Consider the following 12,832-nt stretch of genomic DNA (forward strand, 5'->3'; position numbering starts at 1 on the left):
AGCTTCTACGGTTGGAACTAATTCAAACCTGGACGTAAAACTACATGCAAATAAAATTCTATGGTTGGAATTAATCCAAACCTGGACGTAAAATCACTTCTACGGTTGGAAATAATTCAAACCTGGACGTAAAATCACTTCTACGGTTGGAATTAAAAGAAAACTGGACGTAAAATCGGATTCTACGGTTGGAAGTAAAAGAAAACTGGACGTAAAATGAGCTTCTACGATTGGAACTAATCCAAACCTGGACGTAAAACTACATGCGAATAAAATTCTACGGTTGGAATTAATCCAAACCTGGACGTAGAATCACTTCTACGGTTTTAAAGTTTTTATTTTAGTTAAAGGGTAATCTAGGCATTTTGTATATGTGTTAGGATATCCCATAACCATTTTTTTGGACATTAAGAATCCAAGTGAAGCCCCTCTATTGGAGTGTGACGCCCCAATAATAGCCTTTTAAAAAAAGAAGTTATAACACATGTGTAGGGTGCACGTGTTACCTAATCCACTAGACAAATTAATTTCGCTTGTCTGACACTACAACAGTTTCAAGTGTTTACTTCTAAGTTCCATCTTCTTTCTTATTTCCTTGCATAATTTCCCACTCAAAAACTATATCTCCTTCTCTTCTTAGGAAATTCAAGTAGTATTACGACAAACCCTAAACCCTAACGAAACACTTCTTTTAAAGTTTATCCATTGCTATACTCCGCCATGCTTTAGCTGAGCATATACTTTAATAATACAAAAATGGCATCTTTACCTACAACTTGGCTCTACCAAGGTTAGTGTTTTTGATTGTATCTGTATTACATTTTAAGAAAGCTCATACTTTTTGTTCAATTTCATTTAAGAAAGTGTTAATTTGCTTCTTTTTCAGATAGGGTTTTGGTTCCCGGTGATGGTTTCTCATTTGGGAAATTTGGTTTTCAACATACTCAGGTTTATACTGCTTTCTTTGTTTCTTATTCATGTGTTATGGTGATTGGATTGATTTTTTCCTTGAAAAAGTTATAGTCGAACCATGATTCTGTATATCTACTAGGACATACACCTGCCAAGCATACAAGATGATGTTCATTGGGCCAAAATCTTGCATTTAAGCTTGTTAATGTTAACTGAAGATAATATGTTCGACCTTATGATTTAGAAGTTAACACTATTTTGGTTATAGAGTCAACAGATAGCTCTCCCCAGGAAATGTTTCTGGATAACTGCATTCAAAATTCATTTCCTTTATGCAAATGTCTTGAAATTAAACAGATTATGACTAGTCTCTTAACAAAATCATTGCATACTTCTTAAAGAAAAAACAACGAAGAAGGGGAAGAATATGTGGGAACCTTTTGCTTGTTTGTTGCTTTTCTTGACAATTGGGAGACCTGGAGTTTTCTCATTCAGCCAAATAGTCTGTCTTGTTTTCTTATCTGGACAGTTGGTATGTAAGATGATATCACTTATTATATGCTATCTTCGACTCATTTTATTATACGTGTGTGCTGATGGACGATGCGTCTTTCTCATTCAATCAAAGAGTCTATCTTGTTTTCTAATCTGGATAGTTGATACGGAAGATGAAATTCATTGCATAAACTATCCATGATTCATGTTTATTATATGTCTCTGCTGATGGATGCGTCTTTGCCTGTGATTCTCCCAGGCATCTTTTCTAGGTTCACTTACGGCAGGTAAGGTCCAAGCCAGTAATGGGTTAAGCAGTCGTAGGGTTGAAAAGAGGGTGTCTTTACTTTCACCTGTAAATTGTTCTAAGAAAGAAAGACCTTTTGACCCATTATCTGTTGAGCGTCCACCATATTCAAGTTATTATGATTCCACATCCGGGCAGCTTGAACCAGCCTCTGGAGCTCGGGCAAGTATTCCTGGTGAGGACTATTGGCCTGAAGGTACATCCAGCCGAGTTAGGGCTGCTCGGGCTCCTGAACCAAGGGGTAAAACTGAAGGGGCACCATCATTTGGGAAAAATCCTGGAAGTAGACGGAAGAAGTATAAAACACAGGCGACAGCCTCATCAGAAATCACAGAAGCAAGCGAGGAGTTGGGTGATCTTGTTACACTGGAAAGTGATTCAGATGATCCTTCTGAGGATCCTAAAGACATCTTCTCGGAATTTGTTGTTTACCAAAATGAACCCGAGGAAGAAACCAACACAGGGTTCGACTTAGACAAGAAACACGGACGCCCTCATCCATTCATTGACCCAAAAATAAAGAAAGAGATAGAGGAACCTAAATCCAGTGAAGAGCTTTGGTGGAACTGGAGAAAGCCAGATAAGGAGCAATGGTCTAGGTGGCAAAGAAGGCGACCTGATTCTGAGACGGTTAGTTCTGCTATCTGTAATTTTGATTAGTAGCACGGTGTTCTTGATTCTAAGTCCTTATTGAACTGCACATTTTTGGTTAGATACATGTGCAAGTGAGACCCTCTCCCTGGTCTCTCAACGCAGAGTTCCATGCTAAATTTATATACCATATTTGATTTATGAGCTTATGAACCTGTATTATTCCTTTGTGCTGGGTGAGGACCAAAATGATGTGAATATTATTATAGGAAATTCTTAGAGGATTAGGTGCCGGCTAAATTAATATGGATAAGTTTGGCGTAACAATTTCCTTGTCGGGCCAAATATGTCCGGATGTCCCTAATTCATGTGTGTGGGCCCCATCAACACGATGTCGATTGTATATGTCTATCCTTAGTATTCATCTCTCCGACAAAAAACATTCCACTTGTTGAAACTGTTAAGGAAATGTCTACAGGTATTTGTAAAAGCCATGGCTGAAACAGGGCAGATAAAACTTTATGGAGACCAGCCAACACTCACTGAGACTTCTCTATATAGGGCAAGACGGCATCTATTCAAGGAGGAGAGGTAACATGGACCTCTGTTGTGACAGTTATTTGCTTGTCTTTTGCATAAATAGTATCTAAACTTTGAATTTATCTGCTTTTTTAGTAAGATAGCAAAACTATAGTCAGTCAACAACGTTGATACTTTCCAATTTCATGTCTGTAGCTGGTCATTTACTTTACACACTGTTGATGGATCGTTAAAAGTGCATCTGTAATTGCATTGACGTTTGCAATCTTGATAACCAATAGTTAACACTGCAGATATTTGAACTTGGTATAATTGGGATTGCTTTATTCATCAAGGTGCATTTACTTGTTTTAGTTGGCCTAAGCGAAGTAAGACCAGATTTGGTATATGTTCTGAGTTAGTGAAGGAAATGAAGGGGATTTTAAAATTTAGGATGAACTTAACATTCAACAACAGTAACCAATTTGCAACAGCAAGCTAAGTCAAGGTTTCAGTTCTACTCTGCTAGACACTATGACTGCAGATTACACATATTCCGTTTTATAAGATGATTATCAGTTGTAGATCGTGTTTTCCCTCTTCCCTAGTATCTTTGTCCAACCACTTTCAGTTGTACATAGTACACACTCCTAAATTTGTGGAAACACTCATGACATGTGATACCATTGTAGCATAAGGTGTAACTCTTCCTCTTATTTTGTACTCTTGACCTCTATTCATCTTGTTAAGTCTGAGCTTGATCCTCATTCAGGCTACAGAGTGAACAAGAGAGACTGGAAGAAATAGGTCCTTTGGCATACTACTCAGAATGGGTTGAAGGATGGAAGAGGGACACTTCCAGAGAGGCTGTTCAGAAACATTTTGAGGAGACTGGTGAAGATGAGAACACTCAACTGATAAATATGTTCCAGCATCAAACAGCCAGAGAATACCGTATCATGATGGGTAGAGATGTCCGTATTCGTCGCGATCCTTTAGCAATGCGAATGCGCGAAGATCAAATAAAAGCAAGTATGACTTCTTCTCGTTAGACTTCGAGCATGTTTTTCTCTTTCGATAGATGTCCAGTTCAGATTTATGATAACTATATTTTAACCCAATTAGTCAATGGCTAATGCTTTCATTTACGCAATCACCTGATTTTCTTGTATCTCCAAGTCACTAAATTGTCATTTATTGCTGTTCAATTCTTCAGTATGGGGTGGAGATCCAGTCTACCCAACTGTTAATTACATTCAAGATCCAAATGAAGTGATCGATTACAGGGGTCCGGAGTTTCATGAGCCAACACCTAACATGCTGTCTTACCTTAAGGAGGTTGGTGCAACTACCAATAATGTTTTAATCCTGCAATTATTTTAGTTAATGCGAGGAAAACTGCTTTTGTTGAGAATACGGAAAACCCCCTCTTGCATTAGTAAAAGGCAACCCTCAAGATTTCAACGTCACGTTGCATCCTAAATCATCTATCTCATGGACATGGGCATAATGAATTTCTTCCAGCTTTCTCCTGTTCTCTTAACTTGTTAAATAATCGCATCCACTCAAATGTTCATATCTGACATATCTGATTAAACTGTTCTAAGCAAATGTGGTATAAATTTGTTTGGCCCTTGGATGCTTACTTTACGCCTCGGTATATCACTAATACCTGTCTTGAGATAAATTGCTTCAGATTATTTCTTAGTGGTGTTAATACTAAACTGTTTGATCACAGCATGGGAAGATGATATCGAGGGAGGAGCTTGACATACTTCTGGCAAAAGAGAAAACTGAAGAACTTGAGGTAATGAAATGATGAATATAAGCATTGTACACCGATACACACTTTTTCCTTCTCTTTTAAGAACTGTTCTGGAAAAAAAGAATTAATGCATACCCAACTATCTTTTTCTAAATATGTAAACCCAATTGATGCTATCAAACATCTGGTACTAGTACATCTGTGCATGATAACTGGTATGAGATTTCACTTTCTAATCGTTATGCACCTTTGCATTTTTGTTTTGGTACTCTACTTGGAAAGTTTTGTGCATCTCTGACATTGTGATACAGTGGAAAGCTGCAGATCTGCATGATGTTTGACGCATTATAGTAGTTCGGACTTCGGAAATAAAATCAAACTAAATCCACGTTAAGAATTAGCATCTGTTTGTCAGGGCATCTACTTTATGTTTACTCACGACAAGAGTTTCCACCTGAATTCATTTTTGGTGTAGATTACCGATATGGATGAAGCTATGGCTAGAGCTGTTGACATCGGTGAAAACGACGTGAGTTGAAAATTGAAATGAATGCACTTATTGTTTCATTTAGCAAATCCATTTGTGATAATTTATCTACTTTATTGTATTTGGAGGATCACATAGTTCACAGTTCTTGTGCGAGTAATTGTTTGGATGTTACATTTTTTTCTCATAGGACGATGAGGAGGACAGTGAGGCCGAAGCAGAGGAAGAAGTCGATGAGAAAATTACACGTAATTGGAGTGTTCTAAAAACTACTCCCGAGATCCGCAAAACTAAGGTAATTCTGCTTTCTACGCCAATAGTATTTGTTTCAGGGACCAGTGAAGCTGTTGTAGCAAATAGTTGTGTTTGATTGTGCAGTTTATTCTTAAATACTGAAATACTTTATAATAGAAGAAACAAACTAATAGAGCAACTAGCCAACTGTCAATCTTAGCCCTGTGACCATCACTAGCTTCTCTGTGGTATATGTTTACCATGGAATTGGTGAATTCTGAGAACAGACTTCGAGATCGTGCTATGGGAAAGTTAGCATTATGATAGCAACTTCGCTTAGTATTCCTGATTATACTACAAGGAGGATAACTCAAAGTTAAGACGCGTCAGTGCGTCTGTTCCTGCTAATCTTGCACAACCGCACTTATACAACTGCCATATAATTGATTAAAGTGACGAAATTCTTTACCTATCTGCTTGGTATGTTGCCATGATTATTTGCAATGGGGCAAATCAGTTTGGGATGGAAAGCTGTATATATTTGTGTTTGTCAAGTTCATTTTAGTATCTTAATGACCGCCATAGAACAACTCTGTAGTATAATTAGAGATCATTTTTGGCATGTACATTGGACATATCACTCTGACATACCAAACTTGGCTGTATAGAAAGCACATGTTCAAGACTAATAGTATTCTGGATTGAATTCTTTGTGTAGGTGAAATTTCGAAATATATTTGTTAAATCCGTTGCTTCTTTCAAGAGCTAGTAGCACTAGTGACTAGTTGGGATTATATCTTAAAAAGATACTACATTCCACAGCACTACTACCAGTCAGTTGTTTTAACAGAAAAATTCTTGCATTTTTGCATTTTCAGGAGAAACCAAAGAAAAAGGAACAGATGAATCTGGAGGAGGCTGTAGATGATTCTGAAAACTTAACCGATTTCCTTCTAGACTTTGAAGAAGAGGAGTAGTATTTCGGGTTTCGCATCCCAACTTTTCAGTCCAGATTGTCTCCAATTCGTCAGTCAAGCAGAAATTTGATCCATTTTTGAACCTGATGAGCATATGCTCGAGAGACATTAGATTTTGTACACTCATCTTTGACGGCTTCAAATGTTGTGCATCATGTGTGTATGTATGTACCGATATCTGTTAGAATAAAGAATTTGTGAAGCCCATACTTTATGAATTATGTCTTCACATGCCAGAAAAAAAAAAAAAAAAAGGTTCATCTTTCAACATTAGCTGGATTTGTTGATCCCTTATAAATGGATTAGGAGCTATAGTTAAGGTAAGTTGGTAACCCGTCTATAAAACCAACAGCAGCCCGTCATTCCGTTGTGAATACGCCCCACGACTCCACCAATTCAAAACCGAGGACACCTTTTATAGATAATGTGGACAACCGCTAGTGGTTGTTCTCTACATAATCAGGCAACAAGAGACTATCTATATGTGATGCCACAGGTAGATTTCGTTTCAACATTAAAACAAAATCAGGAAGAAATTAGATTATTAATCAATTAATTAATTAAAGACAAAAAAAAGTACTACTCCTAGTAGTTTTAAAACATTTTGAAAGTTTTTTCCTTTTCTTGAAAAAACTAAAAAAAAATTCTAAGAAACCAAAGAATTCCTTTCCAAGTACCAACTCATCACCAACATAGATTATTTTCCTCTTCTCTATCTTCAACGATCTTCTTGCTTGCACATCTTCTTTGTCAAAGGTTTTTGCTCGATGAGGACGTTATTGAAGAATCCGCTGAGCAAAGAGCGATTTTCTTGAAGGATTAGTGGGTTTTTGGGAAAAAACAAAACGAAGATGAAGAGAACAAGGAGTGATTATCTCGGTGGTGGTGGTGGTGGCGGTGGTGGTGGTAAGAGATTGAAATTATCTCATTTGTTATTGTTTGTAGCAGCATTGTACCTAATTTTCATTTCAACCAAGTTCCCACACTTGATAGAGATTGCATCAATGTTAAGTGGAGATGATAATATAATGGCTTTAGATGGATCTATTAAGGTAACTAATCATGATGATTCAGATCTAAATAAACCATTTTTCAGTTCTATTTACAAAGATAATACTTTCCATAGAAAACTAGAAGATAACCCTAATAACTTGAAACCACCAACAATGCCTGAGAAGGAATCAGTTGAAGAGGAAACAACAACTAAACCAATCAAGCCTCTACAACATCGATATGGTAGGATTACTGGTGAGATTATGAAGATGTGGAATAGAACTAATGATTTATCAACTGTAGAACGAATGGCAGATGAAGCATGGACATTAGGGATGAAGGCATGGGAAGAGGTTGAGAAATTTGATCTAGAAGGCTCTAATCAGACTACTGTAGTGGAGGGGAAACCTGAGTTATGTCCTTCGTCTGTGTCGATAACTGGGGAAGAACTTGTTAGAGGATATCATTTAATGTTTCTTCCATGTGGGCTTGCAGCTGGTTCTTCTATAACAGTTATAGGAACACCACATAATGCTCATAAAGAGTTTGTGCCTCAGTTTGCAAGGTTGAGAAATGGGAATGCCATGGTTATGGTGTCACAGTTTATGGTTGAACTGCAAGGGTTAAAAGCTGTGGATGGAGAGGATCCTCCAAGGATTCTGCATTTGAATCCTAGATTGAAAGGAGATTGGAGTAATCGCCCAGTCATTGAGCACAACACTTGTTATAGAATGCAGTGGGGGACAGCTCAAAGGTGTGAAGGTTTATTGCCCAAGAATGAAGATGACACGATGTTGGGTAAGCTCTTCAAATTATCATAATTTTACACTAAACTTTGGTTTATGATAGGTGCACTTACGACACGCATCAGTCTAAACAAGTTCTTACTATGAATAGTTTATAAAACCAATAAAACAGTATTAGCATAAAATTGTAGCAGGAATATGAGTTGTTAGGCTTTATTATTAGCTTAAAAGTTCGTTGCGAATGGGATCAAGTCATCCATAAATTAATTTGCACCTGGTTGTTTGGATTACTAAATTAGACTCTAACTGAACATAGGCAGTGATGTGATAAGGTTCTCAGTTCTTGCGTACTGTGGTTCCCTCTAACTCCCACATCTATGGGATGGAGGGACCACTGACCGCGTGTACCCAGGACAAGAAGCAGTGCCACTTCTCAGCCAAAACAAATGAACTTAGTAAATCATGATATTTATATGCATATGATTCTGTTCATACTGGTGTATAATGTTTTGGTTATATCTTGTACAATTTGCCATAGAAGAGATGACTCCAGAATGAGAACTTGGTCTACTTGTAGCTATCCTTCTTTCCACGGTTGACCTAGATGGTAGGTTTTTTCTGCTGGTTGCTGGTTGCTGGTTGCAAGGCAATCTGAGTACAGTTTTTGTAGCCTGTCCTCTTTTGCTTAGCCTACTGTCACAATTAGTGTCAATAAATTTTCTCGTGATCTCCTGCATGAATGGTCCTCTGTACGAGCACGTATGTATTGCCATGTGAGATGTGGAGCTTTTGTATTTCCAAGTGGGAAACTCCCCTCTGACTACTATTTGTCTCTTAACACACTTTGTCCATAACTAGGTTGCAATACTGTTATTTTTGGTTTCTTCGTGGTTACTAATACTTCTATTGGACAGTGGATGGATTCCGAAGATGTGAGAGATGGATGCGTAGCGATATTGTCGACACCAAAGAGTCTAAGACAACTTCGTGGTTCAATAGATTCATAGGGCGCGAACAGAAGCCAGAAGTGACGTGGCCATATCCTTTCTTGGAGGATAGACTATTTATACTCACGGTACGAGCGGGTGTGGAAGGATACCACATCAACGTTGGTGGTCGACATGTGACCTCATTCCCTTATCGAACGGTATGCACTAAAGCAGGCAAAACTACTTTGTGAAGTGGGAAGAAAGTCCCATTGCCTCAAACTCGTTTCCCATGATACTTCTTTATCTCTCCATCTGTTAGGGAATTGAAATTTGTTTTATGACTTCATCGCTAATCTTATATTCAGGGATTCTCTCTTGAAGATGCAACAGGATTAGCAGTTAAAGGTGATGTTGATGTGCATTCAGTGTACGCTACATCTCTTCCCACCTCTCATCCAAGTTTCTCACTCCAGCGAGTATTGGAAATGTCCGAGAAGTGGAAGGCTCCACCTTTACCTGACCGTCCCATCCAAGTATTTATTGGGATTCTCTCTGCTACAAATCACTTTGCAGAGCGTATGGCCGTTCGCAAAACTTGGATGCAGTCCGCTGCTGTGAAATCTTCAAATGTGGTGGCTCGTTTCTTTGTTGCACTGGTAAGGTTCTGCAGATATCGTCTTTTTTAAACATGCATTAATGAATTCAATAGTTGTATTCGTTACTAAAGTATAGAACAACTGTTTCTCCGTGGATTCATGTGTTCTTTCTTGCAAATGCTTTTTGTGGGTATAAGTAGCACCTTAACTCAGAGATTATGGTGTTCCTTTTTTGATTCTTTTGGCGCTCCTGTAATATCTTTGGCGCCCAACTATTTCGTTTCATAGTGAAGGGGAAAAGAAGAAGTGCTTTCTGATGGGGTTAACCTTCAGTGCGGTAGATTTTGTTTTCAATTAATGAGTGCATTAGGATCTATTTTGTTTCCCTGGTGAAATGTCATGGTGGCAAGATACAATCCTGGTTTCTTCCCTATGCTGATTTGCTTCTTGGTTTCCATTTTCCCTGGTGCCAAACATATCTTATGCACAGAAGAATACAATAGGAATATTTAGTCAGTACCATCACGGCGTTTATATTTGTATTTTTTAAATGGGAATGTAGTTCATCATTCCATTTGGTGATGTTGCACCTTGTAGAATAATGAATGCTTGTGCGAGCAGCGTTGCACCATCCTTCTGTTTGGATGACCTATTTAGCTGGCTTCTGTTCCCCTAGTTCACTTTACGTGTTTTAATGCCGCATATATTAAAGATGTAAAAGATCCGATCCTCAATATTTTAGTATGCTATGCTCTAATTATGAGTTAATTGTTTAGTAATGTTCTTATTGAAATCAATGAGTAGAATGAAGATGTATGCTTTCCAATGTGTATTTACCTCTAGGAGGTTCCTTATTATCTGTAACCGGGTAACCTCAGAATTAAGCCCTCTTTTATTGGTTTTTAATATCTTTGCGATGTGTTTCTAGAATGTGGTAGAGCTGTTATTGCTATTTATGCGTCTGATTTCTTGTTGGTGCATGGAGTGCTAGTGCATAGCTTAACGTGTACATATTTAAATCTACTCATAGAATCCAAGGAAGGAGGTGAATGCAGTGTTGAAGAAGGAAGCAGCTTACTTTGGTGATATTGTTATTTTGCCTTTCATGGATCGTTATGAGCTTGTTGTTCTCAAGACTATTGCCATTTGTGAGTATGGGGTAAGCAAGTTCTTTATCCTTATGACTATCTTTTTGGTGATTGTCTTCCTTGACCTGTGGGTGGTCGTTTGACACATGCTTAGTTTTTTTTTTTTGGATATTACATTCTGGTTTCTTCTACCTGAACAATTGTATATGCTTTTAGGTTCACAATGCCAGTGCTGCATATATCATGAAGTGTGATGATGATACCTTTGTAAGGGTGGATACAGTTCTGAAAGAAATCAAGGGCATTTCTTCCGAGAAGTCCCTTTATATGGGAAATCTCAACCTCCTGCACCGGCCTCTCAGAAGTGGGAAATGGGCAGTTACATATGAGGTACATATGCTTGTATACCTTTGCTGGAACTAATAACGAGTTACTGAAAATTTATTTATCGGGCCTGACTACTTTATGTGCCAATTGCTTTATGGGCCCGATTCAATGTTGCTACCCGGCCGATTTTCAGTGAGTGGGTTGGCCGAACCTGAAAATTACAAGCTGTAAATGCTTCAACTTGTAAACAGTTAGTTTTAGACTCCAAGTGGACATGGTAGTTTCTTCACTTCTTGTAGTGCCGATGTCGATAATATGTTATCTTGTTATTTCTACTGTAACAGGAATGGCCAGAAGAAGTCTATCCTCCTTATGCCAATGGACCGGGATATGTTATTTCTATCGACATTGCCAAATTTATTGTCACTCAGCATGTGAATCGAAGTCTCAGGGTAAACTTAATTCAATTCCTCTTTTGGTTTTTTAGCGTTTCCATCCAGCAACATATGTGTATTTTCCTTTATAAATCAAAAGGTGACTGGAGCACCTTCCATATGGATTTATAGAAACCGGAGGTATAAGTTAGTGAAGGATGAAGATCTTTTTTTTATTCTCTATCTACTAGAGTAATGGTGTGGATCACATATCTGTAGGATAATCTTTTTCCCATGTAGTGCTGGTGCTCGATTTTACTGAAATTTGTGTTTGCTCTTTTACTTTGTCATGCATTTAACTAGAATGTGATTTACTTCATATCTCAGCTGTTCAAGATGGAAGATGTCAGCATGGGAATGTGGGTTGAACAGTTCAACAACACCATTCCTGTTCAATACTCCCATAATTGGAAGTTTTGTCAGTATGGTTGTATGGAAGGCTATTTCACCGCACATTACCAGTCTCCGAGACAGATGATCTGCTTGTGGTCCAAATTGGCAAAGGGTCGGGCTCATTGTTGCAACTTTAGATGACACCAGGGATCATTGAAAAGGTCTTTTACCGTCCCTCTACTTCTATTTTATTCTGGACATGTTCACTGTCCTCATATTTCTGTAGAGTTTTTGTACCACTGAAAATTAATTTTTGATCCGATTAATCTGGGACTAGAAGATGCCCATATGGATCTTTGTAGTTAGATGGACCAGATTTTATCGGATAGTATTCGGTGGGGGCTGAGGACTAGGTTGTGTATCCTGTCATGAAAACTCAAGTTGTAAAAGTACAATTCTGACAGATCGGTTCTGACTTAGTTACTAGTCACATAAACTTGAACAGACATGACGAGTTAGGTGGATCACCTATCTCGTAACGCCAGATTTGAACTCAGGGAAGATCTCATGGTGTTGGGCTCTATTCCTACCAGTTGTAACTTCCGCGAAGAGAGGTTGTTTTTGTTATGGATATAATGAACGAATCACAATCGACTGAAAGATGAACGCATAAATAGGAGCAGGACATTTAGGGTACATTGAATATGCAGGGTGTATGCAACAATTCTAATGTTAAAACACTGGCGTTGGCAAGTGTTGATGTATCGAAATGAATTATTATTCATTGTTCATATGATTCTAACAGTTCCACGGGTTTTTTTATTCTCAGTGTTGATTTTCCTGCTTAACATTGATGTTGAGCAATTTGATTCATTCTGGATCAACCCTGATCATATACAAACTCTTACTTAAATTATGTTGATTTCTAATAAAGACTGGACATTTGACAGACGTAGAACATAGCTACAGTTTCAGTGCAAGATTAAAAATTGAAGCACATCTTCCTGGCGCTGTCTTATGATCCGGGCACAAACGACATTCTGGCATAAAAGCTATTTATCTTTCTACTGCTGCTTATTTATCCGCCATAGAGATGTTA

General features: G+C 38.0%; 2 protein-coding genes across 2 annotated transcripts; both read left to right on the forward strand.

Annotated features, from left to right (window-relative positions):
- Window positions 1-549: 549 nt before the first annotated feature.
- On the forward strand, window positions 550-6,523 carry LOC113300006 (protein PLASTID TRANSCRIPTIONALLY ACTIVE 12, chloroplastic-like). The gene is made up of 10 exons (XM_026549140.1): window positions 550-790; window positions 887-948; window positions 1,667-2,344; window positions 2,784-2,896; window positions 3,597-3,856; window positions 4,041-4,162; window positions 4,563-4,631; window positions 5,065-5,118; window positions 5,267-5,371; window positions 6,189-6,523. Exons 1-10 carry the CDS (start codon window positions 757-759, stop codon window positions 6,285-6,287), a joined length of 1,596 nt encoding a protein of 531 aa, XP_026404925.1. The 5' UTR covers window positions 550-756; the 3' UTR covers window positions 6,288-6,523.
- Window positions 6,524-6,796: 273 nt separating this feature from the next.
- On the forward strand, window positions 6,797-12,555 carry LOC113299995 (hydroxyproline O-galactosyltransferase GALT2-like). The gene is made up of 7 exons (XM_026549129.1): window positions 6,797-8,078; window positions 8,941-9,173; window positions 9,321-9,611; window positions 10,582-10,710; window positions 10,856-11,029; window positions 11,311-11,418; window positions 11,728-12,555. Exons 1-7 carry the CDS (start codon window positions 7,139-7,141, stop codon window positions 11,932-11,934), a joined length of 2,082 nt encoding a protein of 693 aa, XP_026404914.1. The 5' UTR covers window positions 6,797-7,138; the 3' UTR covers window positions 11,935-12,555.
- Window positions 12,556-12,832: the final 277 nt, after the last annotated feature.

The sequence above is a fragment of the Papaver somniferum genome, chromosome 1 (genome assembly GCF_003573695.1).
Source record: "Papaver somniferum cultivar HN1 chromosome 1, ASM357369v1, whole genome shotgun sequence".
Classification (NCBI taxonomy): domain Eukaryota; kingdom Viridiplantae; phylum Streptophyta; class Magnoliopsida; order Ranunculales; family Papaveraceae; genus Papaver; species Papaver somniferum.

What these genes read in the sequence shown, in the direction of transcription:
- LOC113300006 (XM_026549140.1), top strand. Translation starts at nt 757, where the DNA reads ATGGCATCTTTACCTACAACTTGGCTCTACCAAG. An exon ending in TACAACTTGGCTCTACCAAG is followed by an intron (nt 791 to 886) that starts GTTAGTGTTTTT and finishes CTTCTTTTTCAG; the next exon opens with ATAGGGTTTTGGTTCCCGGT. An exon ending in TTGGTTTTCAACATACTCAG is followed by an intron (nt 949 to 1,666) that starts GTTTATACTGCT and finishes TGATTCTCCCAG; the next exon opens with GCATCTTTTCTAGGTTCACT.
- LOC113299995 (XM_026549129.1), top strand. Translation starts at nt 7,139, where the DNA reads ATGAAGAGAACAAGGAGTGATTATCTCGGTGGTGGTGGTGGTGGCGGT. An exon ending in TTGCCATTTGTGAGTATGGG is followed by an intron (nt 10,711 to 10,855) that starts GTAAGCAAGTTC and finishes ATATGCTTTTAG; the next exon opens with GTTCACAATGCCAGTGCTGC. An exon ending in AATGGGCAGTTACATATGAG is followed by an intron (nt 11,030 to 11,310) that starts GTACATATGCTT and finishes CTACTGTAACAG; the next exon opens with GAATGGCCAGAAGAAGTCTA.